This window comes from Aquarana catesbeiana, linkage group LG05 (genome assembly GCF_042186555.1).
Source record: "Aquarana catesbeiana isolate 2022-GZ linkage group LG05, ASM4218655v1, whole genome shotgun sequence".
Lineage (NCBI taxonomy): Eukaryota > Metazoa > Chordata > Amphibia > Anura > Ranidae > Aquarana > Aquarana catesbeiana.
The window spans coordinates 20,661,137-20,687,910 of NC_133328.1; the positions used below are offsets into that span (position 1 = coordinate 20,661,137).

Consider the following 26,774-nt stretch of genomic DNA (forward strand, 5'->3'; position numbering starts at 1 on the left):
TTCAAGACAAACTATAGCCGCTGACTTTGAATAATCAGGTTCTCACCAATGCCTTGGATTCAGCGGTTCCTTCCCGCAGCCGGTTCTTCTTACTAATGTGGGTCCTCAGCAGTGGTGGGCCATCCATAAGGGGGGCAGGGGCGTCACCCCCCTAATCTACTAATGCAGGGCGCCGGACGCATGGATTCCAATGGATTTTTTTTTTTGAAGCACATGATTAGAGCCAGGGACTCTAATTGGCTTCAAAAAAGGGTGGGCTCAGGGCGCAGAGCACTGCGCCCTGACCCACCCAGTTCCATGACAATAGCCAATTAATATTTGCTATTATCTACCTGATTCTCCTCCCGGCCAATCATGAAGTCTTAGGACTCCCTGGCCAATCGGGTCTCAGGACACACTTCCTGATCAGCCGCGAGTAGAAGCAATGGCCCCGGCTCTAACCTTCCCCTGCCTCCTAAGGTAAGGTCCGTCTCTCGTGTGCTGGGGGGTGGCCTTGGATCACCACCGCCTTCTCGTCTGTCTAATGCTAAGAGGGGGGTGCTTGCGATGATCTCCACCTTCCCGTTCGCCGTCCTTCTCCTGCTGTGCTTTCACGGAGGCGGCGGGTGTCATTCGTTTGCTTCCGCCCCCCAGCCGCCACTGTCCTCAGCTCAGCCATATCTTAGATACAGGAGCCGCCTGCAGCTTCTTTAGGAACCACAGCCAGCTTCACACTGTGCATGCGCTTGCTTGGTGCTTTCTGAATGGTCCTGCAGCCTCCTGGAACATAAGACGTGACCTGCCCGGGGGCTGATCAGGGCAAGGGACGTCATTTTCGGAAGTGGGAGTGCCAATAAAAGTCAGTACTCCCTCCCCCCAAGACAAAATTCCCCCCTCCAAAGAAAAACCTGTAATTCAGTTACAGGCTGGCGGGAGGGAGCCGACTGCTTTAGGGACTGGTAAACTACAATGTAATACATTTTTGTTCCTGGGCTTAGATACCCTTTAATCCTATAAGATAGGCTGAAAGTGATTGGTAGCAGAAATTGCTGGATTTAATCAGAAGATTGAAATCATTTTCTAATCCTTTTATGGGCCGGTCAGGTAGATACAGTATATATATATATATATATATATATATATATATATATATATATATATATATATATATATATATATATATATATATATATATAGTTAGCCTTACATCCAGTACATTGGAGTACATTGTAATGGCAGCAATAACCTGAGGACTGTTAGGTGTACGGCTAGGTTCAAACTACTGAATGTGTGCAAAAAAAAATCGAATCCGAATAGTTTTCAAATCGAATTTGAATAGTTTTCTAATCAAATTAGAATTTCATTTTCAGAATAAAATAGAATAGAAAATAAAGGAGTAGAATAGAAAAGAAGATAATAGAATAGAAAAGAATAGAATAGAAAATAAAAGAATAGAATATACTGTAATCGAGTAAAACAGAACCGACTACAAAATAAAAAAATTCAAAAAATAGAATAGAAAATAAAGGGATAGAATAGAAAATAATAGAATAGAAAATAAAAGAATAGAAATAATAGAAATAATAGAATAGAAAATAAAAGAATAGAGTACAACAGAACATAAAAGAAGAAATTCAACCAGCGCTAATCACTTGTGCAATATACTAAAGCAGCTGAATACTGAGGATAAAATTTATCAAATCCAACAGAGCAAAATGTAAAAAAGCAGTACAGCGCTAACAATGTCCCTAAAGATATTCAATTAACTAAAATGTCCATAAAAGGAGAACAATATAATGTCCATAGAGAAAGAGAAATTCCAGATGAAGATCCCAATGTGCAAGTGATATCCAATGATGATGAGTGACTTATATAGTGATAAAAATCCACCACCAGTATCGCTAGCAGCTCACCTCAGCGAGTGGACCCCTGAATAAATTCAGTCAGGTCTCAAACAGCCTTTCCCACACTGGGAGATGTACAGGAGCAGGTAACTGGAACCAGGTGGCTTGCGGTCTCGTGGAACGATCACATGCAATAGAATAAATAACATCTAGTGCTCTCTGTCTCTAGCTTAAAAGTATTTATTAAAAAGTAGGTCAACTTACAAGGCAGGCACTGTACCCCAGTGCGAAGGATGCAAGCGTGTAAGATACTCCACGAGAATCAATGAGCAGGGCGCGGGTGACGTCACGAGCCAAAGGCAACCCAACATAGTTCACCTGCCTCTGCAGTAGGGTTGCCACATCATCCCTTTAATCCAGGACACACATTAATAGTGAATAATGGTAATAATAATAGTAATAATTAATAGTAATAATGAATTAATGTGTGTCCTGGATTAAAGGGATGATGTGGCAACCCTACTGCAGAGGCAGGTGAACTATGTTGGGTTGCCTTTGGCTCGTGACGTCACCCGCGCCCTGCTCATTGATTCTCGTGGAGTATCTTACACGCTTGCATCCTTCGCACTGGGGTACAGTGCCTGCCTTGTAAGTTGACCTACTTTTTAATAAATACTTTTAAGCTAGAGACAGAGAGCACTAGATGTTATTTATTCTATTGCATGTGATCGTTCCACGAGACCGCAAGCCACCTGGTTCCAGTTACCTGCTCCTGTACATCTCCCAGTGTGGGAAAGGCTGTTTGAGACCTGACTGAATTTATTCAGGGGTTCATTTGCTGAGGTGAGCGGCTAGCGATACTGGTGGTGGATTTTTATCACTATATAAGTCACTCATCATCATTGGATATCACTTGCACATTGGGATCTTCATCTGGAATTTCTCTTTCTCTATGGACATTATATTGTTCTCCTTTTAAGTACAACAGAACAAACTAGAATAGAAAATAAAAGAACACAATAAAATAAAATAAAAATATATAATATAATAAAACAGAATATAACCATCTTCTGAAATTCTAATTTCAAATAGAATACATTTGAATTCAAATAGAATAAAAAATAATAGAATAGAAAAAAAAAGAATAAAAAAAAAAAAACCAATAGAATAGAATAAAATAAAAAAGAATAGAAACGTCTTCCAAAATTTAAATTTCGATTAGAATAAATTCAAATTTGAATAGAATAGATTAAAATAGAATAGAAAAAAAATAGAATAGAATATAAAAAAACAATAGAATAGAATAAAATAGAACATAACCATCTTCCGGAATTAGAATTTTGAATAGAATAAATTTGAATAGAATAGAAAATGAAATAATAGCATAGAATAACAATAATATAACCATCTTCTGAAATTTGAATTTCTAGTAGAATACATTTGAATTCAAATAGAATAAAAAAGAATAGAATAGAAAAAAATAGAATAGAATAAAATAGAAATAATAGAAACTTCTTCCGAAAATTCAAATTTCAAATAGAATAAATTCAAATTTGAATAGAATAGAAAAGAATAGATTAGAATAGAATAGAAACAGAATAGGAAAAAAAACAATAGAATAGAATAAAATAAAAAGAATAGAAACTTCTTCTGAAATTCTAATTTGGAATAGAATAAATTCAAATTTGAATAGAATAGATTAGAATAGAAAAAAATAGAATATAAAAAAAAACAATAGAATAGAATAAAATAGAAAGAACGTATAGGCATACCCCACTTTTAAGTACACAATGGGGTTTATTTACTAAAGCTGAAAAGTGCAAAATCAGGCTCACTTCTGCATAGAAACCAATGAGTTTCTAAGCCCAGCTTGTTCAATTGAGCTTTGGTAATAAAACCCAGAAGCTCATTGGTTTCTATGCAGAAGGGAGCCTGATTTTTCACTTTCCAGCTTTAGTAAATAAACCCCATTGTGTACTTAAAAGTGGGGTATGCCTGTAATCTTCCGGAATTTGGATTTTGAATAGAATAGATTTGGATAGAATAGAAAATGAAATAATAGAATAGAATAACAAGAATATAACCATCTTCTGAAATTCAAATTTCAAATATATTACATTTGAATTCAAATAGAATAAAAAAGAATAGAATAGAAACAAAGAATAGAAAAAAAACATAAGAATAGAATAAAATAGAAAGAATAGAAACTTCTTCCGAAATTCAAATTTCGAATAGAATAAATTCAAATTTAAATAGAATAGAAAAGAATAGATTTGAATAGAATAGAAAAAAAATAGAATAGAATAGAAAAAAAAACCCAACAGAATAGAAGAAAATAGAAAGAACATAACCATCTTCCGATATTCAAATTTCAAATAGAATACATTTGAATTAAAATAGAATAGAAAAGAATAGAATATAATAGAAAAGATAAGCATAGAAAAGAAAAAAAACAATAGAATAGAATGGAAAAGAAAGAATATAACCATCTTCCAAAATGCAAATTTTGAATAGAATAAATATGGTTTTGCGTGGAATTTGAATTCAAATTGATTGAAATTTTCCAAATTCGGTCAAATTGAGTTCATTTTGACCGAATTCATAAAATTCAAATCGATTTGAACTTGAATAAACAAAACAAATTAAATTAATTTAACTAAACAAATGTATGTTAATAATGAAATGTATTCGTTTTGCACATGCCCAGTGCGGTGCATTTTTAGAAAAGAGCCAGGGACTTCTTTTCCACATTTCTCGCACATAGAGCAGCTCACTAAAATGAATGGGGCTGCTTTACACACGACCAGGAGGTAGGGCCGAAACACACACACAGTCGCACCTGTAGATGTGAACCCATCCTAAATGCAGCGAATCAACCGTGTAAAAAAAAATAAACAATAATGCTGTGAACAAACAGCATCATGAAGGCCGAGGAACGCACCAGACAGGTCAGGGATAAAGTTGCGGAGAAATGTAAAGAATTTCAAGCTTTGAACATCTCACGGAGCTCTGTTCAATCCACCGTCCGAAAATGGGAAGAGTATGGCACAACTGCAAACCTACCAAGACATGGCCGTCCACCTAAAACACCTATCCATGTGTTAGAATGGTCCAGACCTAAATCCAATTGAGAATCTGTGGCAAGACTTGAAAATTGCTGTTCACAGACCCTCTCCATCCAATCTGACAGAGCTTGAGATATTTTCCAAAGAAGAATGGGGCAAAAATGTCCCTCTCTAGATGTGCAAAGCTGGTAGAGACATCCCCAAAAAGACTCTTCCATAAAGGTCAGATTTGTGGAGAGCACTACTAATAGTTGTCCTGTGGACAGATTCTCCCACCTGAGCTGTGGATCTCTGCAGCTCCTCCAGAGTTACCATGGACCTCTTGGCTGCTTCTCTGATGAATGCTCTCCTTGCCCGGCCGGTCAGTTTAGGTGGACGGCCATGTCTTGGTAGGTTTCCATTTCCATATATTCTTTCCATTTTCGGATGATGGATTGAACAGAGCCCTGTGAGATGTTCAAGGCTTGGGATATTATTTTATAACCGAACCCTGCTTTATACTTCTCAACAACTTTATCCCTGACCTGTCTGGTGTGTTCCTTGGCCTTCATGAAGCTGTTTGTTCACTAAGGTTCTCTAACAAACCTCTGAGGGCTTCACAGAACAGCTGTATTTATACTGAGATTAAATTACACACAGGTGGACTCTATTTACTAATTAGGTGACTTCTGAAGGCAATTGGTTCCACTAGATTGTAGTTAGGGGCATCAGAGTAAAGGGGGCTGAATACAAATGTACCCCCCACACTTTTCACATATTTATTTGTAAATATAATTTTCCTTCCACTTCACAATTATGAGCCACTTTGTGTTGGTCTATCACATACAATCCCAATAAAATACATTTACGTTTTTTGGTTGTAACATGACAAAATGTGGAAAATTTCAAGGGGTGTGAATACTTCTTCAAGGTGCTGTATATCTACTCTACCATCCACCGGTAAGCAAAAAATATTCTTATAATACTGAACTTCTAACATAACTGAAATTGGTGAACACAAATTTAAATATATACGAATTATTTAAATAAAATAAAAAAATATAAAAATAATAATAAAATATTCTTATAATGCTTTACAAGATGTTCTATTCATTCAACCGCAGCTGATTAAGCATAGATGGGGATAGCGTTCGATGCAATTCTCAGATCCCTATCGAAAATGGTGAAGCAAAATTAACATTATTGCACCACAGTCTAAATATGTACATATTTTTAAAAGAATGAATAATAAAAAAATAATAATAATAATAAAAAATAATAATAATAATAGATTCTTATAATGCTGAACAAAAGCATACAACCTCAGCTGATAAACACAGTATTGCCACGTACAGACGATCGGAATTTCCGTCAACAAATGTTCGATGTGCGCTTGTTGGCGGAAATTCCAACTGTGTGTAGGCTCCATCGGACATTTGTTGTTGGAATTTCCGACAACAAAAATTTGAGAGCTGGTTCTCAAATTTTCTGACAACAAAATGCGTTGTCGGAAATTTCCGAACGTGTGTACACAATTCCAACTCACAAAATTCCACGCAAGCTCGGAAATCAAGCAGAAGAGCCGCACTGGCTATTGAACTTCATTTTTCTCGGCTTGTCGTACGTGTTGTACGTTCGGAATGTCCGACAAGATTTGTGCGATCGTGTGTATGCAAGACAAGTTTGAGCCAAATAAATCCATGGATTTTGTTGTTGGAAAATACGAACGTGTGTACGCGGCATGAGTTTCTCAGATCCCAGTCTGCTGCATCAGGAAATATGGGAGAATATCTAAAATGATGCAGCACAATTGATATTAGTGCACAATAATTTTAATATATTCATATTTGGAAAAAAAAAATGACCAAAATTGTAAGAAAAAAAAATTAACAAAATTATAACAAAAAAATGACCAAAATTGTAACAAAAAAATGACCAAAATTGTAACAAAAAATGATCAAAATTGTAACAAAAAATGACCAAAATTGTAACCACAATAAATGACCAAAACTGTAACAAAAAAATGACCAAAATTGTAACAAAAAAATTGACCAAAATTGTAACAAAAAAAATGACCAAAATTGTAACAAAAAAATGACCAAAATTGTAACAAAAAAAATGACCAAAATTGTAAGAAAAAAAAAATGACAAAATTGTAATACTTACATCTGTATGTGAAATAAAAGACTATGCATGAAGCTAAGCATCTAATGCATGTTTGGGGGAGATCATAGGGGATAGTAAAGGGAAGGATCCAAAGATCACCAAACTCCAAATGAAAGCAGTGTTACATCCAAAAACAAACATTTATTATCCTGCAGTGTACCAATTATTAGATGTCACGGCTGCATTTGTTTTCTTTTTTTACTCTTTCTTTCTTCTATTTTCACCTTAGTGATCCAGTCGGTAAGTCTGTTGTGTTTCAAAAGACCAAGCTGTCCTGCAGATGTAGCAGTTACAGGAATGAGACAAACCATTTACCGCTGACATAGGTGCTTATAATGATCATATTCTATTCATTTATGTAAAACCTTTTATCCCAAAAGGAAAAAAAACAAACTGCTGTAACTGATTATACATTGTTAGCTGCAGTCCCCCCCCCCCCCCCCACCAACAGACTAACAATGCTGCTGTCCATAGGTGCCCCCTGTGCTCTTTCATCCAGAGTGGGGGGGCACTCTAATACAGGGGTTGTGTTACTGACCAGATCACTAAGTGACAACAGGGGAAAAAGACTGCAAAACAAAAACAAATGCAGACAACGCATCTAACAATTGGTAAGCTGCAATATATTACATTTTCGGTTTTGCGTTTAAAATCACTTTAAAGTCCTCCCCAAGTCGAAAAAAAAAATTATAGATAGATAGATAGATAGATAGATAGATAGATAGATAGATAGATTGCACCCTATTCTATAATATAGGATTGATAGATAAATATATTTCAAATTGAGGAAAGAAAGAAAGAAAGAAAGAAAGAAAGAAAGAAAGAAAGAAAGAAAGAAAGAAAGAAAGAAAGAAAGAAAGAAAGAAAGAAAGAAAAGATTTATTTTCTGCCTTTCTGAGAACTTTACTCTAGATTCACACCTATAGATTTTTTAGTGCGAGTGTAAAAAAATTTTATTAAAAAAAAAAAAACGGCATAAAACGTCCCCTCCCCCAGTCAATACCAGGCCCTTGGGGTCTGGTATGGATTTTGAGGGGAACCCCACGCCAAAATGTGAAAAGAAAAAGTGGCATGGGGTCCCCACATAATCCATACCAGACCCATATGCGAGCATGCAGCCTGGCAGGTCAGGAAAGGGAGGGGATGAGTGAGCCCCCGGCCCCCCCCAGAACCATACCAGGGTGCTTTGGGGGTGGGGGGGGGCTCTGCAATATGGGAAATGCAGCAAATCCTTCACGTTTCCCGCACCACATTGCACATCATGCGATGTGATGCGATTCAGGTGTGGGAGAAATAAGGGCCAGGCACCATTTTGGTGCGGATGCAATGCCATACAAAATATATGGCTCAAATCGCACCGCACAGACATCGCATGTGATGTGCACATTCTGTGTGAATCACATGCAGTGAACCCTGGCTTAAGCCCAAAACCAATCATGTAATATATTGCAGCTTACCAATCATTAGATGTGGTGGCTGCATTCGTTTTCTTTTTTTTTGTCTTTTTCACCTTATATTTTCACCTGGTCGGTAACACACCTCCTGTATTAGAGCACCCCCCCCCCCACACACACACACACATACACACTCTGGATTAAGGAACAAAGGGGGGCACCTTTGAAGAACAGCATCAGTGCCGGGACAAGGGGTCATCCAGTGCCCAGGGAAAAGATGCCAAACTGCGCCCCCCCCCCCCCCATTCATGATGTGAAAATTTAGGGGATCCTACGCCCAGCAATCACTCGCTTGTCAAAATCATAGCTGCTGTCACTACTCCTGTCCGCCTTGTAAAAGAAGGAAGGTGCCCCCATCCCTGCAGTAAATCATTGCGCCCAGGGCAGCTGACCCTCCTACCCAGATGTACTAGTAGATTTAGTTACACTAACAAATTAAAGCCAAGCTCCGGCTAGTAATATTTTTCTCAGATGTCAGGCTGAGGAATAAAAAAAAAAAAAAATGAATAAATAATATATACACAGTATCTCACAAAAGTGAGTACACCCCTCACATTTTTGTAAATATTTTCTTCTATTTTTCATGTGACAACACTGAAGAAATGACACATTGCTACAATGTAAAGTAGTGAGTGTACAGCTTGTATAACAGTGTAAATTTGCTGTCCACTCAAAATAACTCAACACACAGCCATTAATGTCTAAACCGCTGGCAACAAAAGTGAGCACACCCCTAAGTGAAAATGTCCAAATTGGACCCAATTAGCCATTGTGTTACAAGGTCTCAGGTGTGAATGGGGAGCAGGTGTGTTAAATTTGGTGTTATCGCTCTCACTCTCTCATACTGGTCACTGGAAGTTCAACATGGCACCTCATGGCAAAGAACTCTTTGAGGAGCTGAAAAAAAGAATTGTTGCTCTACATAAATATGGCCTAGGCTATAAGAAGATTGCCAAGACCCTGAAACTGAGCTGCAGCACGGTGGCCAAGACCATACAGTGGTTTACCAGGACAGGTTCCACTCAGAACAGGCCTCGCCATGGTCGACCAAAGAAGTTGAGGTCACGTGCTCAGCGTCATATCCAGAGGTTGTCTTTGGGAAATAGACGTATGAGTGCTGCCAGCATTGCTGCAGAGGTTGAAGGGGTGGGGGGTCAGCCTGTCAGTGCTCAGACCATACACCGCACACTGCATCAAATTGGTCTGCATGGCTGGCATCCCAGAAGGAAGACTCTTCTAAAGATAATGCACAAGAAAGCCTGCAAACAGTTTGCTGAAGACAAGCAGACTAAGGACATGGATTACTGGAACCATGTCCTGTGGTCTGATGAGACCAAGATAAACGTATTTGGTTCAGATGGTGTCAAGCGTGTGTGGGGGCAACCAGGTGAGGAGTACATCTTGGGAAGACATATTCTGTCTTCCCAAATCAAGATGAAATTAGTGATGTGGTTGTGCAACCGTACAATTCTTTACTGACTCTAAAGAGACTGACCCAAAATGCCAATTGCGTGGTGGTTTTTGATAACACAGCACTTAACAGGATTGCCACAGACAGAACCCATCTTTCTCTCAGATTAACCAGTTGGTTTCCACCATAATGTCAGCCAGTACCACAACCCTCAGATACCCAGGATATATGAACAATGATTTGATTGTCTCATTGTAAAACTTATACTGGTAGTTGGGGCCCTGCTTATTCCAGGGGTTTGGGTTGTTCTTCTTGTCCCAACTAACTTCAGGGCTTCTCATGGCCACTCGCATGGCATACATAAGTGACCCCACAGCTCCGGCCCCCACAAACAGGAACAGAGGAATGAAGCTGGGGTGTTAGGGAGAGCATAGTACAGAACATGATGGCGGTGGCCTTCTCTTCTCCTCATCACTGCGCTTGGATTCCTTCACTGCAGTACAATGTCACAGGAAGGAAGCCTACAGTCAAGCATGGTGGTGGGAGTGTCATGGTCTGGGGCTGCATGAGTGCTGCCGGCACTGGGGAGCTACAGCACATTGAGGGAACCATGAATGCCAACATGTACTGTGACATACTGAAGCAGAGCATGATCCCCTCCCTTCAGAGACTGGGCCGCAGGGCAGTATTCCAACATGATAACGACCCCAAACACACCTCTAAGACGACCACTGCCTTGCTAAAGAAGCTGAGGGTAAAGGTGATGGACTGGCCAAGCATGTCTCCAGACCTAAACCCTATTGATCATCTGTGGGGCATCCTCATACTGAAGGTGGAGGAGCGCAAGGTCTCTAACATCCACCAGCTCTGTGATGTCATCATGGAGGAGTGGAAGAGGACTCCAGTGGTAACCTGTGAAGCTCTGGTGAACTCCATGCCCAAGAGGGTTAAGGCAGTCCTGGAAAATAATGGTGACCACACAAAATATTGACACTTTTGGGCCCAATTTGGACATTTTCACTTAGGGGTGTACTCACATTTGCTGCCAGCGGTTTAGACATTAATGGCTGTGTGTTGAGTTATTTTGAGGGGACAGCAAATTTACACTGTTATACAAGCTGTACACTCACTACTTTACATTGTAGCAAAGTGTCATTTCTTCAGTGTCGTCACATGAAAAGATAGAAGAAAATATTTACAAAAATGTGAGGGGTGTACTCACTTTTGTGAGATACAATATATATTAATTTTTTTGATTTTTTTTCTTGTATAATTTTTTTCTTCTTTTCTTACATCTGAGAAATATCTTACTAAGAGACCATTAGCTGGAGAGAAAAAAAAAAAGAACATTTTGTGAAGCTTTTCTGCCTCCGGTTTGCAGTAGATGTACAGAAAACATATGTCGATGTTTTACAAATCCTGGAGAAAATCGCTTTCTTAACAACAATAATAGGCTGACATTGATTGCACCCATTCCGCTCGCCATCAGCGCTCAGAGTGCTCCATGTTCCTTGTTGTTTATCCTGCAGCTTGTTTGTACACAGAACAATTATCCGAATCACTGAAGAGCCCTTTAAGGCGCGTGTTTCCTATAGAGCGCCGGTAAATGGCATTTGTGTTTGCATATGTGTAGGTGTACATTGGGGAGTGAGTGGCTAATAGTTAATGAAAGACGTGGCGGAGGGGGGGGGGGGATGGGAAGATCGGAGAGCAGGTATGAGTAATCCCTTCCTTCTGCTGCCACGGAAAAATGACAAGTCCCAAAAATACGCCTGGTGGGGCTCAGTACCTCTTAGACCCATAAAAAACGCATTTATACCCCTAAATACGTCCCCTGTGATCTTGTCACGGTGCATCTGATTGGTCAGAGTGTCTGAAATAGAACTGTCTGCAACAGCCAATCGCATTCAGATCTGATCTGCGAAATGACAGATGGAGTATGAATGTTTAAAGGGAACTGGTAATAAAGGGCACAGGTGGGCTCAGAGCACATGGTATATAGAATGAGGAGGTATGGGATAGGGAACGTACAGCTTGGTATATAGAATGAGGAGGTGTGGGATAGGGAACAGCTTGGTATACGGAATGAGGAGGTGTGGGATAGGGAATGTACAGCATGGTATATAGAATGAGGAGGTATGGGATAGGGAACGTACAGCTTGGTATATAGAATGAGGAGGTATGGGATAGGGAACGTACAGCTTGGTATACGGAATGAGGAGGTGTGGGATAGGGAACAGCTTGGTATACGGAATGAGGAGGTGTGGGATAGGGAACAGCTTGGTATACGGAATGAGGAGGTGTGGGATAGGGAACAGCTTGGTATATAGAATGAGGAGGTGTGGGATAGGGAACAGCTTGGTATACGGAATGAGGAAGTGTGGAATAGGGAATGTACAGCATGGTATATAGTATGAGGAGGTGTGGAATAGGGAATGTGCAGCATGGTATATAGAATGAGGAGGTGTGGAATAGGGAATGCACAGCATGGTATATAGAATGAGGAGGTGTGGGATAGGGAACGTATAGCATGGTATATAGAATGAGGAGGTGTGGAATAGGGAATGTACAGCATGGTATATAGAATGAGGAGGTATGGGATAGGGAACGTACAGCATGGTATATAGTATGAGGAGGTGTGGGATAGGGAACAGCTTGGTATACGGAATGAGGAGGTGTGGAATAGGGAATGTACAGCATGGTATATAGAATGAGGAGGTATGGGATAGGGAACGTATAGCATGGTATATAGAATGAGGAGGTATGGGATAGGGAACGTACAGCATGGTATATAGTATGAGGAGGTGTGGAATAGGGAACAGCTTGGTATACGGAATGAGGAGGTGTGGAATAGGGAATGTACAGCATGGTATATGGAAAGAGGAGGTGTGGAATAGGGAATGTACAGCATGGTATATAGAATGAGGAGGTGTGGAATAGGGAATGCACAGCATGGTATATAGAATGAGGAGGTGTGGAATAGGGAATGTACAGCATGGTATATAGAATGAGGAGGTATGGGATAGGGAACGTATAGCATGGTATATAGAATGAGGAGGTATGGGATAGGGAACGTACAGCATGGTATATAGTATGAGGAGGTGTGGAATAGGGAACAGCTTGGTATACGGAATGAGGAGGTGTGGAATAGGAAATGTACAGCATGGTATATGGAATGAGGAGGTGTGGAATAGGGAATGTACAGCTTGGTATATGGAATGAGGAGGTGTGGAATAGGGAATGTACAGCTTGGTATATGGAATGAGGAGGTGTGGAATAGGGAATGCACAGCATGGTATATAGAATGAGGAGGTGTGGGATAGGGAACGTATAGCATGGTATATAGAATGAGGAGGTGTGGAATAGGGAATGTACAGCATGGTATATAGAATGAGGAGGTGTGGGATAGGGAACAGCTTGGTATACGGAATGAGGAGGTGTGGAATAGGGAATGTACAGCATGGTATATAGAATGAGGAGGTATGGGATAGGGAATGTATAGCATGGTATATAGAATGAGGAGGTATGGGATAGGGAACGTACAGCATGGTATATAGTATGAGGAGGTGTGGGATAGGGAACAGCTTGGTATACGGAATGAGGAGGTGTGGGATAGGGAACAGCTTGGTATACGGAATGAGGAGGTGTGGGATAGGGAATGTACAGCATGGTATATAGAATGAGGAGGTGAGGGATAGGGAACGTACAGCTTGGTATATAGAATGAGGAGGTATGGGATAGGGAACGTACAGCTTGGTATACGGAATGAGGAGGTGTGGGATAGGGAACAGCTTGGTATACGGAATGAGGAGGTGTGGGATAGGGAACAGCTTGGTATACGGAATGAGGAAGTGTGGAATAGGGAATGTACAGCATGGTATATAGTATGAGGAGGTGTGGAATAGGGAATGCACAGCATGGTATATAGAATGAGGAGGTGTGGGATAGGGAACGTATAGCATGGTATATAGAATGAGGAGGTGTGGAATAGGGAATGTACAGCATGGTATATAGAATGAGGAGGTATGGGATAGGGAACGTACAGCTTGGTATATAGAATGAGGAGGTGTGGGATAGGGAACAGCTTGGTATACGGAATGAGGAGGTGTGGAATAGGGAATGTACAGCATGGTATATAGAATGAGGAGGTATGGGATAGGGAACGTATAGCATGGTATATAGAATGAGGAGGTATGGGATAGGGAACGTACAGCATGGTATATAGTATGAGGAGGTGTGGAATAGGGAACAGCTTGGTATACGGAATGAGGAGGTGTGGAATAGGGAATGTACAGCATGGTATATGGAAAGAGGAGGTGTGGAATAGGGAATGTACAGCATGGTATATAGTATGAGGAGGTGTGGAATAGGGAATGTACAGCATGGTATATAGAATGAGGAGGTGTGGAATAGGGAATGTACAGCTTGGTATATGGAATGAGGAGGTGTGGAATAGGGAATGTACAGCATGGTATATGGAATGAGGAGGTGTGGAATAGGGAATGTACAGCTTGGTATATGGAATGAGGAGGTGTGGAATAGGGAATGTACAGCATGGTATATGGAATGAGGAGGTGTGGAATAGGGAACGTATAGCATGGTATATAGAATGAGGAGGTGTGGAATAGGGAATGTACAGCATGGTTTATAGAATGAGGAGGTATGGGATAGGGAACGTACAGCTTGGTATATAGAATGAGGAGGTGTGGGATAGGGAACAGCTTGGTATACGGAATGAGGAGGTGTGGAATAGGGAATGTACAGCATGGTATATAGAATGAGGAGGTATGGGATAGGGAACGTATAGCATGGTATATAGAATGAGGAGGTATGGGATAGGGAACGTACAGCATGGTATATAGTATGAGGAGGTGTGGAATAGGGAACAGCTTGGTATACGGAATAAGGAGGTGTGGAATAGGGAATGTACAGCATGGTATATGGAAAGAGGAGGTGTGGAATAGGGAATGTACAGCATGGTATATAGAATGAGGAGGTGTGGAATAGGGAATGTACAGCATGGTATATAGAATGAGGAGGTATGGGATAGGGAACGTATAGCATGGTATATAGAATGAGGAGGTATGGGATAGGGAACGTACAGCATGGTATATAGTATGAGGAGGTGTGGAATAGGGAACAGCTTGGTATACGGAATGAGGAGGTGTGGAATAGGGAACAGCTTGGTATATAGAATGAGGAGGTATGGGATAGGGAACGTACAGCTTGGTATATAGAATGAGGAGGTGTGGGATAGGGAATGCACAGCATGGTATATAGAATGAGGAGGTGTGGAATAGGGAATGTACAGCATTGTATATAGTATGAGGAGGTGTGGAATAGGGAATGCACAGCATGGTATATAGAATGAGGAGGTGTGGAATAGGGAATGTACAGCATGGTATATAGAATGAGGAGGTATGGGATAGGGAACGTATAGCATGGTATATAGAATGAGGAGGTATGGGATAGGGAACGTACAGCATGGTATATAGTATGAGGAGGTGTGGAATAGGGAACAGCTTGGTATACGGAATGAGGAGGTGTGGAATAGGGAACAGCTTGGTATATGGAATGAGGAGGTATGGGATAGGGAACGTACAGCTTGGTATATAGAATGAGGAGGTGTGGGATAGGGAACAGCTTGGTATATGGAATGAGGAGGTGTGGAATAGGGAATGTACAGCATGGTATATAGAATGAGGAGGTATGGGATAGGGAACGTATAGCATGGTATATAGAATGAGGAGGTGTGGGATAGGGAACGTATAGCATGGTATATAGAATGAGGAGGTGAGGGATAGGGAACGTATAGCATGGTATATGGAATGAGGAGGTGTGGAATAGGGAATGTACAGCTTGGTATATAGAATGAGGAGGTGTGGGATAGGGAACAGCTTGGTATACGGAATGAGGAGGTGTGGAATAGGGAATGTACAGCATGGTATATAGAATGAGGAGGTATGGGATAGGGAACGTACAGCATGGTATATAGAATGAGGAGGTGTGGAATAGGGAATGTACAGCATGGTATATAGAATGAGGAGGTGTGGGATAGGGAACGTACAGCATGGTATATAGAATGAGGAGGTGTGGAATAGGGAATGTACAGCATGGTATATAGAATGAGGAGGTATGGGATAGGGAACGTATAGCATGGTATATAGAATGAGGAGGTGTGGGATAGGGAATGTACAGCATGGTATATGGAAGGAAGATGCAGAAAGTCTGAGAGTGCCCCTCTCATTTCCTAACTGTGGAACATCCAGCATCATCTATCCCTTTCCTCCGCACTCCAACTCTCCCTACCTTGTCCCTTTTATTCATTGGATGTCAGGTCTTTCAATCATAGAGACTCAGCATTACATATGGGCTTTACCTAAAGTGGCCTGCAGCGCAAAAACAACGCAATGCAAAAACAACCTGTCCAGCCACGCCCACTCCTCCAGACTGACACCCACCCATCAGGTCATTTTCATATTTGCATAACTCCTCCTAAGAGCCTAAAATAAATAAATAAGAGCCAGCCTACTGCTTGCATCAGGGGTGTGGGTTTTTGGAGAGGAGTACTGAGGTACAGTACTGCTGTGATGTTTTCAGGAAGCTGTGTACAGCACCCAGCTGGCCCCTCCCACCAGCCACGATCTGCCTGCATTGCATAGAGAAGTACAGAGACCCAGGGATGATGCCACAAGGTGTAAAATAGGGCATGTAATGAAAAAGAAAAGGTTTTATTTAAACATTTCATTAGCCTGTTGCTGAGGGAGAGCCAAGGAAAGCAATTTCAGATATAAAAGACACAAGTAAATGCGGCTCTGTAATCATTAAATACATTTTTGTAAAATGAAGGTAGTATAAGTACCTGAATTTGGCTAAGCAGAGCTTAGAGTGGGGGGAGGGAGAAGAAACACAAGTAGCCAGTTAGGTGTTCTGCAGTGCATAGAGCATGCTGATAGTAGAGGAGAGCAGAGAGACAGGTGAGCTCCTAGGTCTGCCGCTTCTCCTTCACTGTCCAATAAGAGAGTGGGGGGGGGGGGGGGGGAACATGACTTGTAAGTGTGACTGAACTGCAGCGGAGGAACATCAGGTCCCCTCTTCTGCCAGGCAGAGCTGTGTAAATCTCAGGACTGGATGGACAGAAGTACAAACCAGCTCCATTCTATGGATTTAGCTGATTGCCTTGAAATTAGCTTTGAATAAAGGATCTCTGAGCCGGGACGTTCTGTGCGCTCCACATTTTTGTATTATTTCCTATTTACAGACATTTGTTTTCTTTCATGGATTACAAAGAGAAGATCAGTCAGTGAGCATTCTTCATAGACAACGCTGGTCTGGATAACTGTAAAAGGAAGGGAGAGGAGGACTGGAAAGGAGCAGAAAGTGAGGCAGATAGGAGAGATGCAGATAGGGAAAGGAGAGAAGGGGGGCATAAATAAAGGAGAGGGGGCAGACAAGCAAAGGAGAGGGGCAACTATGGAAAGGAGAGGGGGCAGATGGGGGAAGGAAAGAGGGCAGAAAGGAAAAGAGAGATGTGGGTAAGAGAGGGGGCAGATAGGGAAAGGAGAGAAGTGGGAGAGGAAAAAAGGGGGGGGGGGAGGCAGATAAGGAAAGAAAGGAGAGAGGGGGCAGCCTTGGAAAGGAGAGGGGGCAGATATGGAAAAAGAGAAGAGGGAGAGATAGGGGGCAGATAAGGATAGGGAGCAGATACGTGAAGGATAGGGGTCAGATATGGAAAAGAGAGGGGGCAGATAGAGAAAGGAGAGGGGCAGACATAGAAATGAGAGGCAGCAGATAGGGAAAGGAGAGATGAGGGAGATAGAAGGGGCAGATATGGAAAGCAGAGAGGGAAGATAAGGAAATGAGAGAAGTAAAGGAGAGCGGGGGAAACCATGCTTCGGAGAGTGAGCAGATATGGAAAAGAAAGTAGAGGGAGAAATAGGGGGCAGATAAATAAAGGAGAGGGGGCAGATAAATAAAGGAGAGGGGGCAGATAAATAAAGGAGAGGGGGCAGATAAAAAAAGGAGAGGGGGCAGATAAATAAAGAAGAGGGGGCAGATAAATAAAGAAGAGGGGGCAGATAAAAAAAGGAGAGGGGGCAGATAAATAAAGAAGAGGGGGCAGATAAGTAAAGGAGAGGTGGCAGATAGGGAAAGGAGAGAAGTTGGGGAGAGAGGGGGCAGATATGGACAGCAGAGAAGTTGGGGAGAGAGGGGGCAGATATGGAAAGGAGAGATATGGGAGCGGGAGGGGCAGATATAGAAAAGAGAGTAGTTGGGGAGAGAGGGGGCAGCTTTGGAAAGGAGAGGGGGCAGATATGGAAAGGAAATATATGGGAGTGGGAGGGGGCAGATATGGAAAGGAGAGAAGCTGAGGAGAGAGGAAGCAGCTGTGGAAAGAAGAGGGGGCAGATAAGGAAATGAGAGAGATAAAGGAGAGAGGGGGCAGCCATGCTTCAGAGAGTGAGCAGATATGGAAAAGAAAGAAGAGGGAGAGATAGGGGGCAGATAAATAAAGGAGAGGGGGCAGAGCTATGGAAAAGAGAGGGGACAGATATGGAAATGAGAGGGGACAGATATGGAAAGGAGAGAAGTGAGAGAAAGGGGGAAGATATGGAAAGGAGAGATATGGGAGCGGGAGGGGGCAGATATGGAAAGGAGAGGGGACAGATATAGAAAGGAGAGAAGTGGGAGAGAGAGAGAGGGGACATAATTAAAGGAGAGAGGACAGACAAGCAAAAGACAAGCAAAAGAGAGGGGCAACTATGGAAAGGAGAGGGGGCAGATGAGGGAAGGAAAGGGGGCGGATATGGAAAAGAGAGATGTGTTTAAGAGAGGGGGCAAATAGGGAAAGTAGAGAAATGGGAGAGAGAAAAAAATGGGGAGGGGACAGATAAGGTAAGAAAGGTGAGAAGTGAGGGAGAGAGGGGGCAGCCATGGAAAGGAGAGGGAGCAGATAAGTAAAAGAGAGGGGGCAGATAAGGATAAGGAGTAGATAAGTAAAGGATAGGGGGCAGATATGGAAAAGAGAGGGGGCAGATAAGGGAAGGAGAGAAGATGGGGAGAGAGTGGGCAGCTATGGAAAATAGAGGAGATAGATATGGAAAGGAGAGAAGTGGGAGAGAGAGAGGGGGACAGATATGAAAAGAAGGGGCACATATGGAAAGCAGAGGGAGCAGATAAGGAAAAGAGAAAAGTAGAGAGGGGGCAGCCATGCTAAAGAGAGTGAGCAGATATGGAAAAGAAAGTAGAGGGAGAGATAGGGGGCAGATAAATAAAGGAGAGGGGGCAGACAATAAAAGGAGAGGGGGCAGATATGGAAAGGAGAGAAGTTGGGGAGAGAGGGGGCAGCTATGGAAAGGAGAGGGGGCAGATAAGGAAATGAGCGAGGTAAAGGAGAGAGGAGGCAGCCATGCTAAAGAGAGTGAGCAGATGTGGAAAAGAGAGAAGAGGAAGAGACAGGGCTTTTTTTCAGGGGGAACTTGGTGGAACTCAGTTCCACCACCTCTGGCTCAGACCCTTGGGGGGGGGGGGGGCTGCTCAGCACAATCACTTGTAAACACAGAAGTCAGGTTTCTGTGTTTACAAGTGACAACTCTGCACTCTGTGTGTAACCCTCCTGAACTCTGCACTCTGTATGTGATTCATTCCTGGAATTTATTGCCCCTTTAACACCCTCCTACTGAAATCTGACTGATCACACCCACTATTTCATGTGATTTGGAGGGTGTGTGTAGGGGGAGGGGTTTTGGGGAGTCGTGGTTGAGTTCCAGCACCTATTGTTTGAGAAAAAAAGCCCTGGGAAGAGATAAGGGGCAGACAAGGAAAGGAGAGAAGTAGAATAGAGAAGGGGCCGAGGAAGGTTGTGGGAGAGAATAGAAGGGAAGGAGGGGAGGGGGGCACTGAAGCAGTGTGTGTATGTAGCGCAGCTTTGCTCATACACTGTGTTGCACATGCAGACATAGCTGAGCACAGCACAGGCACCTTGAAGTATCAGCCCCTCCACCCTCTGTGATTGGCTGCTCTGCTGAGTCTTATATACTGGGAGCACATGAAACTCCCAGCTGTCAGTCTCAGTGAGTCCTACACATCCCAACATCAGCACCAGCTGGCAGCCCTGCCACGATGATGGAGAGCACTATCTTTGAGATTTTCATAGATGAATTCGATGCCAACTGCAGCCTCTTGGATGCTTATCAGGACTCCTTCCTCACCATCAATCACACCTTCCTGCCCTTTGATGGTAGGCAGCCGCCAGAGGTTTAGGAAGACTCTAACTACTGAGAAATCTGCATTCATTGAGACCTCTGTGTTTTAATTTATCTTCTTCTCTTTTTTTTATGTTTTCCATGTTAAGGTCCTCACTGCATTGCCACCATAGACCAGATTGGCACCTGCTGGCCACGCAGCATCGCCGGGGAACTAGTGGAGAGACCCTGCCCGGATTCCTTCAATGGGATCAAGTATAACACTACCAGTAAGTGAAAACTTTGCGTTGCTTCTTGATGTGCGCTGTACAGTACAGGGGGTGACCCAATGTTCATTATGACACTAAAATCTGCAACCTGTCAATTTTGTGCAGGAAGGACCTTGCAAAATAAAATAGGTAGACAACTGCATTTAACTCAAGAATATATTTTGTGCAGTGCAATTGAGCAGTGAGTATTTAGAGCAATCAGGGTTTATAAAATAATAATAAATATTATTATTCATCATATTATTATTATTTGTATTATTATTATTATTATTTGTCAATGTATTATTATTATGTTTTATTAATATTATTTATTTATTTATTTTTGTATTTGTATTATTATTTTTATATTTTTCATATTTTTTTCAACCAAGTTAGTGTTATTTTAATTAAGGTTTTTTTTAATTTTTTTTGTTGTTATTTTCAGAAAGCAAAGCATGTTCATAGTAATCTGTATATTACTACTACTACTACTACTACTACTACTAATAATAATAATAATACCAAATAATATATATGTTATAATAACAAATATTGTTGAAATTGTTATTAATAATTATTAAGCTGGTAGACGTATTATAATTATTGTTAATAATGATAATACTAACAGAGATAATTGTATTTATTTTACTACTATTCGTTATATATGTAAATTTTAATTATATATATATATATATATATATATATATATATATATATATATATATATATATATATATATAAATATATAAAATAAAATAATAAAATGTATATATACATATATAAATATTAATATATATGTATTTATATATATATATATATACATATATTTACATTTTATTATTATATACTTTGTACTTTTGTAAAAGCATCTGTTCAACATATAGGCACAGCAGGCAGCTGCCTAAGGGGGTCACTATTTAGTGGGGTGGCTCATAATTACTTTTATTTTTTAACATTACAGTTATTACTATAACACAAAATATAAAGGAAGGATGCTGGACAGCAGTGAATAAGGTGGTAGAGAATTCAGTCAGTAACCTGGGGAGTACTTGTTCCAATGCAATGTCAAGTTAGAATACAGCATTGACTTAGTCGAAATCACAATATTATATATATATATATATATATATATATATATATATATATATATATACATACATACATACATGACTGAATTCTCTACCACCTTATTCACTGCTGTCCAGCATCCTTCCTTTATATTTTGTGTTATAGTAATAACTGTAATGTTAAAAAATAAAAGTAATTATGAGCCACCCCACTAAATAGTGACCCCCTTAGGCAGCTGCCTGCTGTGCCTATATGTTGAACAGATGTTTTTACAAAAGTACAAAGTATATATATATATATATATATATATATATATATATATATATATATATATTCATTTATTTCTATGTTTTAATAGACCATTGGCTACTTGATCACTTGGCTGTCACTGCATTATAACAGTCAAATAGGAATCAAGCACAACAACACAATGGTATTGCATTGTGCATGCTGATAAAGAAAATGGAAACTGGCAATAAAGTTTGGGATGATTGCTCTAGTTTGCAAACTCTGCTGCTTGCTTTGCTAAAGTTCAGCTGTTTTACCTATATGATCATCTGATATAATGATAACGGTGATGATGATAATGGGGATCTAGTTTTTTTAACTCCTGTCGCTCTGTGTCTTGGTGCATTACCTTTAGGAGCAAAAACTTCCCAAATGAATTATTTGACATGCAATAAGCTTTCATCTGATATTAATGGATCTTTCTTTCAGTATCCCTTTTTGTATTATTTAGAAAAAAATATCACATAAAAAAAAAAATCCATTGATTTTCTGAACTCTGGACAGCTGCAAATAAACAAACATACAATAATACCACTTATCTGAACATGTTATAGCGAAGAGATGTGTTATCTATATAAGCCAATCAGGTGTAGCAATTTTCTAGAATAATAGCTAGAATCTAATTGGCCAGAACCTTATTTTACTTACTTTTATTTATTTTTTATTGTGGTTGTAACAATCAGACGAGCATACATCATCAAATTATGGCTTATCATTTAAAGGGACTCATCATCACTTATTCCACCTCTCAGACCCCCTGATCTCTTTGCCCAACTTTATGAAGGAACTCCAGCGCTTTGGTTCACTCTCTAACTTTAGGATAAACTACGCAAAGTCAGAAATCCTACCCATCCACCTGACCTCCCCCTTAACCAATAGCCTCCAGACTGCCTTCCCTTTTTATATGGGCTAAATCATCTCTAAGATATCTAGGCATACAACTTACAGACCACTTTGATACCTTATACCAGACTTTCTCAACCTTTTCAACACAGTGGAACCCTTGAAAAAACCTTTCGGTCTCAGGGAACCCCCTGTTAAAAATGTCTATATCTACAACTCATGATACGTTGGTGTAATGGTCAGTGGAAGAGTGCTCCTTACATCTATGGTCTACAGATAGCTAAGAAGAGCATTGGTGTCACTGGGAACTTATCTCAGAGGGTATAATTGATCATTGCTCAAGGAACCCCTAGCAACCATTGGAGGAACCCTGGTTGAGAAACCCTGCCTCATACACTGCCAACTACCCCCAGCTGCTTAATGCGGTTAAAAGGGACCTCTCACAATGGACGCAGACTGCTTTCACGTGGTTGGGATGGGTAAACATCATAAAAATGAATATTCTGCCACGTATACTCTTCTTCCTACAAATGATACCGATACCTTTATCTAGACTTTTTTTTTTGACCGTCTGTCTAGCTTGCTGTCTGAGTTTGTATGGAATGCACGGAAATCCAGAATAGCCTTAAGGGTGCTGAACGTGAGGGTGGCTTGGGAATCCCGGACATACGGCGCTAATACCGGGCAATGGTCCTCCAGAGGATACTCAACTGGCGCTTCCATACCCACTCCAAGCTATGGGTCTCCCTGGAGTAAAGCTTGGCAGGCAGGAATCTAACCTACGCACCATGGCTAACCCGGGAACACAGGGGGCTGTCTGAAACAACCTCTCCACTGAGAGCACACGTGCTATCAGTCTGGGACGGCATCAACCCACTTCTGAAAATAGTCCCCCCCCCTCCCGTGTCCCCACTGGCCCCACTGGGCGGGTTCCTATGGTTTCTCCCAGTTGAGCAAAAGGCCTTTTTTGGGCCATGGGTAGATGACGACAATGCCAGTTGTGGCAAACTCATGAAGGACGGTAAGCTTCTAAGCTTTGACACCCTCCAAGCCAGACATCAGAGCTCACGCATGAACTTCTGGAGGTATAGACAACTACACCATTTTTTTGAGACACACGGCCACTCCATCAGGGACCCCTCCTCCATCACCTCCTTCGAACAACTCTTTGTAGATGACGAACCAATACCTCACATGGTGTCGGAACTGTACCAACTACTGGGCTCTGCCATACACAAACCTAAACACGCCTATATTCGGAAGTGGGAAAGGGACTTAGGTCACGAACTTACCGAAACGCTACCAACTCACCTATATCAGCTCACTCACTCATCCTCTATTGACTCCAAAACCCAGGAAACAAACTATAAGATACTGTCCCACTGGTACCGGGTACCAGCGGACTTGGCACGTATCTATCCCTCCGGGTCAGAGCTCTGCTGGAGAGGATGTGGACATAGAGGCACGCTTATCCATATATGGTGGGAATGTCCCCTAATCAAACCCTTTTGGGAAGATATTAAATATCAAATAAAAGATATACTAGGGCTAGATGTTCTTCTGTCTCCGACACACTTCCTCCTACGCGTTCCCCCGATCCTAGTTAGCCAATATAAGAGAAGCACACGGCCTCATTTACTAAACGCAGCAAGGTGCCTGCTTCCAACTTACTGGAAACAACCCAGAGTCCCTACCCGGGAAGAGTGGATCAGAAGGGTGAATGACAATCCGGGAGGCTGAGGATTGGATAGCGACCTGCCGGGGCTCCAGGGACCGATTTACCGGTGTCTGGACACCCTGGTTTGAATATGTTTCAGACCCGAGTCACGTGCCCTCCCGCTTAGACACAGCCCTGCTAGAACTGGCCGAACCGTCCCTTAAGACCCGTAGGCCTTTGAAATCCTAGAGGACAGGGAGAAAACCCTTGCCATACAGCAGCTATTGGACTCCAGATGGACCGCCTATCCTAATTAGAAGAGGTGTGCTCGGTGTGGGCATGACGAATGCTCCTCACGAGGTTTTAGGTTTGACCTGATCGTTTCTTCTTCCCTTCTTCTCTCTTTCCCTCTTCTCTCTCTCCTAAACCCCTCAGGAATGACACATATCTTCCGTTGTATGGAGGCCGGTCTAGGATTTACTCAATATGATGTTAATAGACATGATGCCTGATGCCTCTACGCTTGCGGGGAAGGCCCCTTATTTAAGAAGGGCACTGCTTATCCCTGCGGAGTGTTCAATATATTACTCTCTGGTACCCCTGGCTCGCACGTCGGCGGGGGGGAGGTTAGCAGGAGGCTATTTTGACCCCCCCACCCTCTGCCACGGCCGCGGGCTAGGAGACCATACTTTTATTGAGGAATTAATGACAACCTCCGCTGGATTAACACCCGCGGTGAGGCTGCCAAACCGAGGACAATACGCATCAATTGTCTCACACGTATAACTAAGATATATAACTAAGGGGACTGCCCCAACTGCGACCTCCTTAAAACCTTTTACGGAGAGAGCCTTTCGGCTACCTCGCGAGATATTGCCACGGCACTCCTTCCTTAAACTCTATTCCTACATCTGTATGCGATGTTTATGCACGACGGGCCCCTATGGGCCCGAGATTTTATTTTACAAATGTTGAACACGACATGTTACTTGTCTTTTGCAAAAATAAAGGTTATAAAAAAAAAAAAAGAAAAAAAAAGGGACTCATCACTGGCAGAAAAACATACCTGGACCCACAGCCGGTCATTGATTAGATAAAATGTCACTTTTGTATCCAAGTTTCTCATTGTCTGCATTGAGGCGTATCTAAATCCAGATACAGAAGCAATAAACTGTAGCTCACCAGTCCTTAGATGTGGGGCTGCATTAGCTTTCTTTTTTTGAGCTTTTTTTCCTTATTTTCAAATGGTACTCCTATGAATAATACACTTCCTGTCCCTGGGAGGCTACTGTACTGTATCTATGGAGGCAGCCATTGTTGTCACCGAGACTGGACTGTTTTATTTTTGTGTGTTGGATCATTAAGGCTCTTTTTTTTTTGCAACTTTATTGAAATCTCATATTAAAAAAATTAATAATTACTTTTCACTCATCTTTATTCGTCCCCAGCAGGTTACGATGTCGTGCAACGTGTTGCGATGTGTTGCAATGTGGTGCGATCTGTTGTGATCTGGTGCGATGTGGTGTGTTCTGGTGCGATGTGGTGTTATGTGGTGCGATGTGGTGCAATGTGGTATGTTGTGGTGTGATATGGTCCGTTCTGGTACGATGTGGTGTGATCTGGTGCGATGTGGTGCGTTCTGTTGCAATGTGGCGTGATCTGGTGCGATGTGGTGCGAAGTGGTGCTATGTGGTGCGACATGGTGCGACGTGGTGCGACGTGGTGCGATGCGGTGCAATGTGGTGCGACGTGGTGTGATGTGGTGTGATGTGGTGTGATGTGTGTGCAATGTGGTGTGATGTGGTGCTATGTGGTGCTATGTGGTGTGATGTGGTGCAATGTGGTGGTATGTGGTGCTATGTGGTGCTATGTGGTGGTATGTGGTGCTATGTGGTGCTATGTGGTGTGATGTGGTGCTATGTGGTGTGATGTGGTGCAACATGGTGTGATGTGGTGCTATGTGGTGTAATGTGGTGGTATGTGGTGCAACGTGGTGTGATGTGGTACTATGTGGTGCTATGTGGTGTGATGTGGTGCAATGTGGTGCAATGTGGTGCTATGTGATGTGATGTGGTGCAGTGTGGTGGAATGTGGTGTGACGTGGTGCTATGTGGTGCTATGTAGTGTTATGTGGTGCAGTGTGGTGCTATGTGGTGTGATGTGGTGCAGTGTGGTGCTATGTGGTGTGATGTGGTGCAATGTGGTGCGATCTGGTGTGACGTGGTGCGATGTGGTGGTATGTGGTGCGACATGGTGTGACGTGGTGCTGTGTGGTGGTATGTGGTGTGACGTGGTGTGATGTGGTGCTATGTGGTGTGATGTGGTGCAATGTGGTGTGATGTGGTGCTATGTGGTGTGATGTGGTGCAATGTGGTGCTATGCGGTGTGACGTGGTGCTATGTGGTGCTATGTGGTGTGATGTGGTGCAATGTGGTGGTATGTGGTGCGACGTGGTGTAATGTGGTGTGATGTGTGTGCAATGTGGTGTGATGTGGTGCTATGTGGTGCTATGTGGTTTGATGTGGTGCAATGTGGTGCTATGTGGTGCTATGTGGTGTGATGTGGTG

General features: G+C 41.9%; 1 protein-coding gene across 1 annotated transcript in view; it reads left to right on the forward strand.

The window, feature by feature from the left end:
• Positions 1-19,575: 19,575 nt before the first annotated feature.
• The window catches only part of CRHR2 (corticotropin releasing hormone receptor 2), a 220,118-nt gene continuing 212,919 nt past the window's right edge, over positions 19,576-26,774 (forward strand). Inside the window, exons 1-2 of the mRNA XM_073629504.1 lie at positions 19,576-20,138; positions 20,253-20,372. Coding sequence (XP_073485605.1) covers positions 20,021-20,138; positions 20,253-20,372 — 238 coding nt within the window. The 5' untranslated portion in view covers positions 19,576-20,020. The remainder of the gene's footprint in view (positions 20,139-20,252; positions 20,373-26,774) is intronic.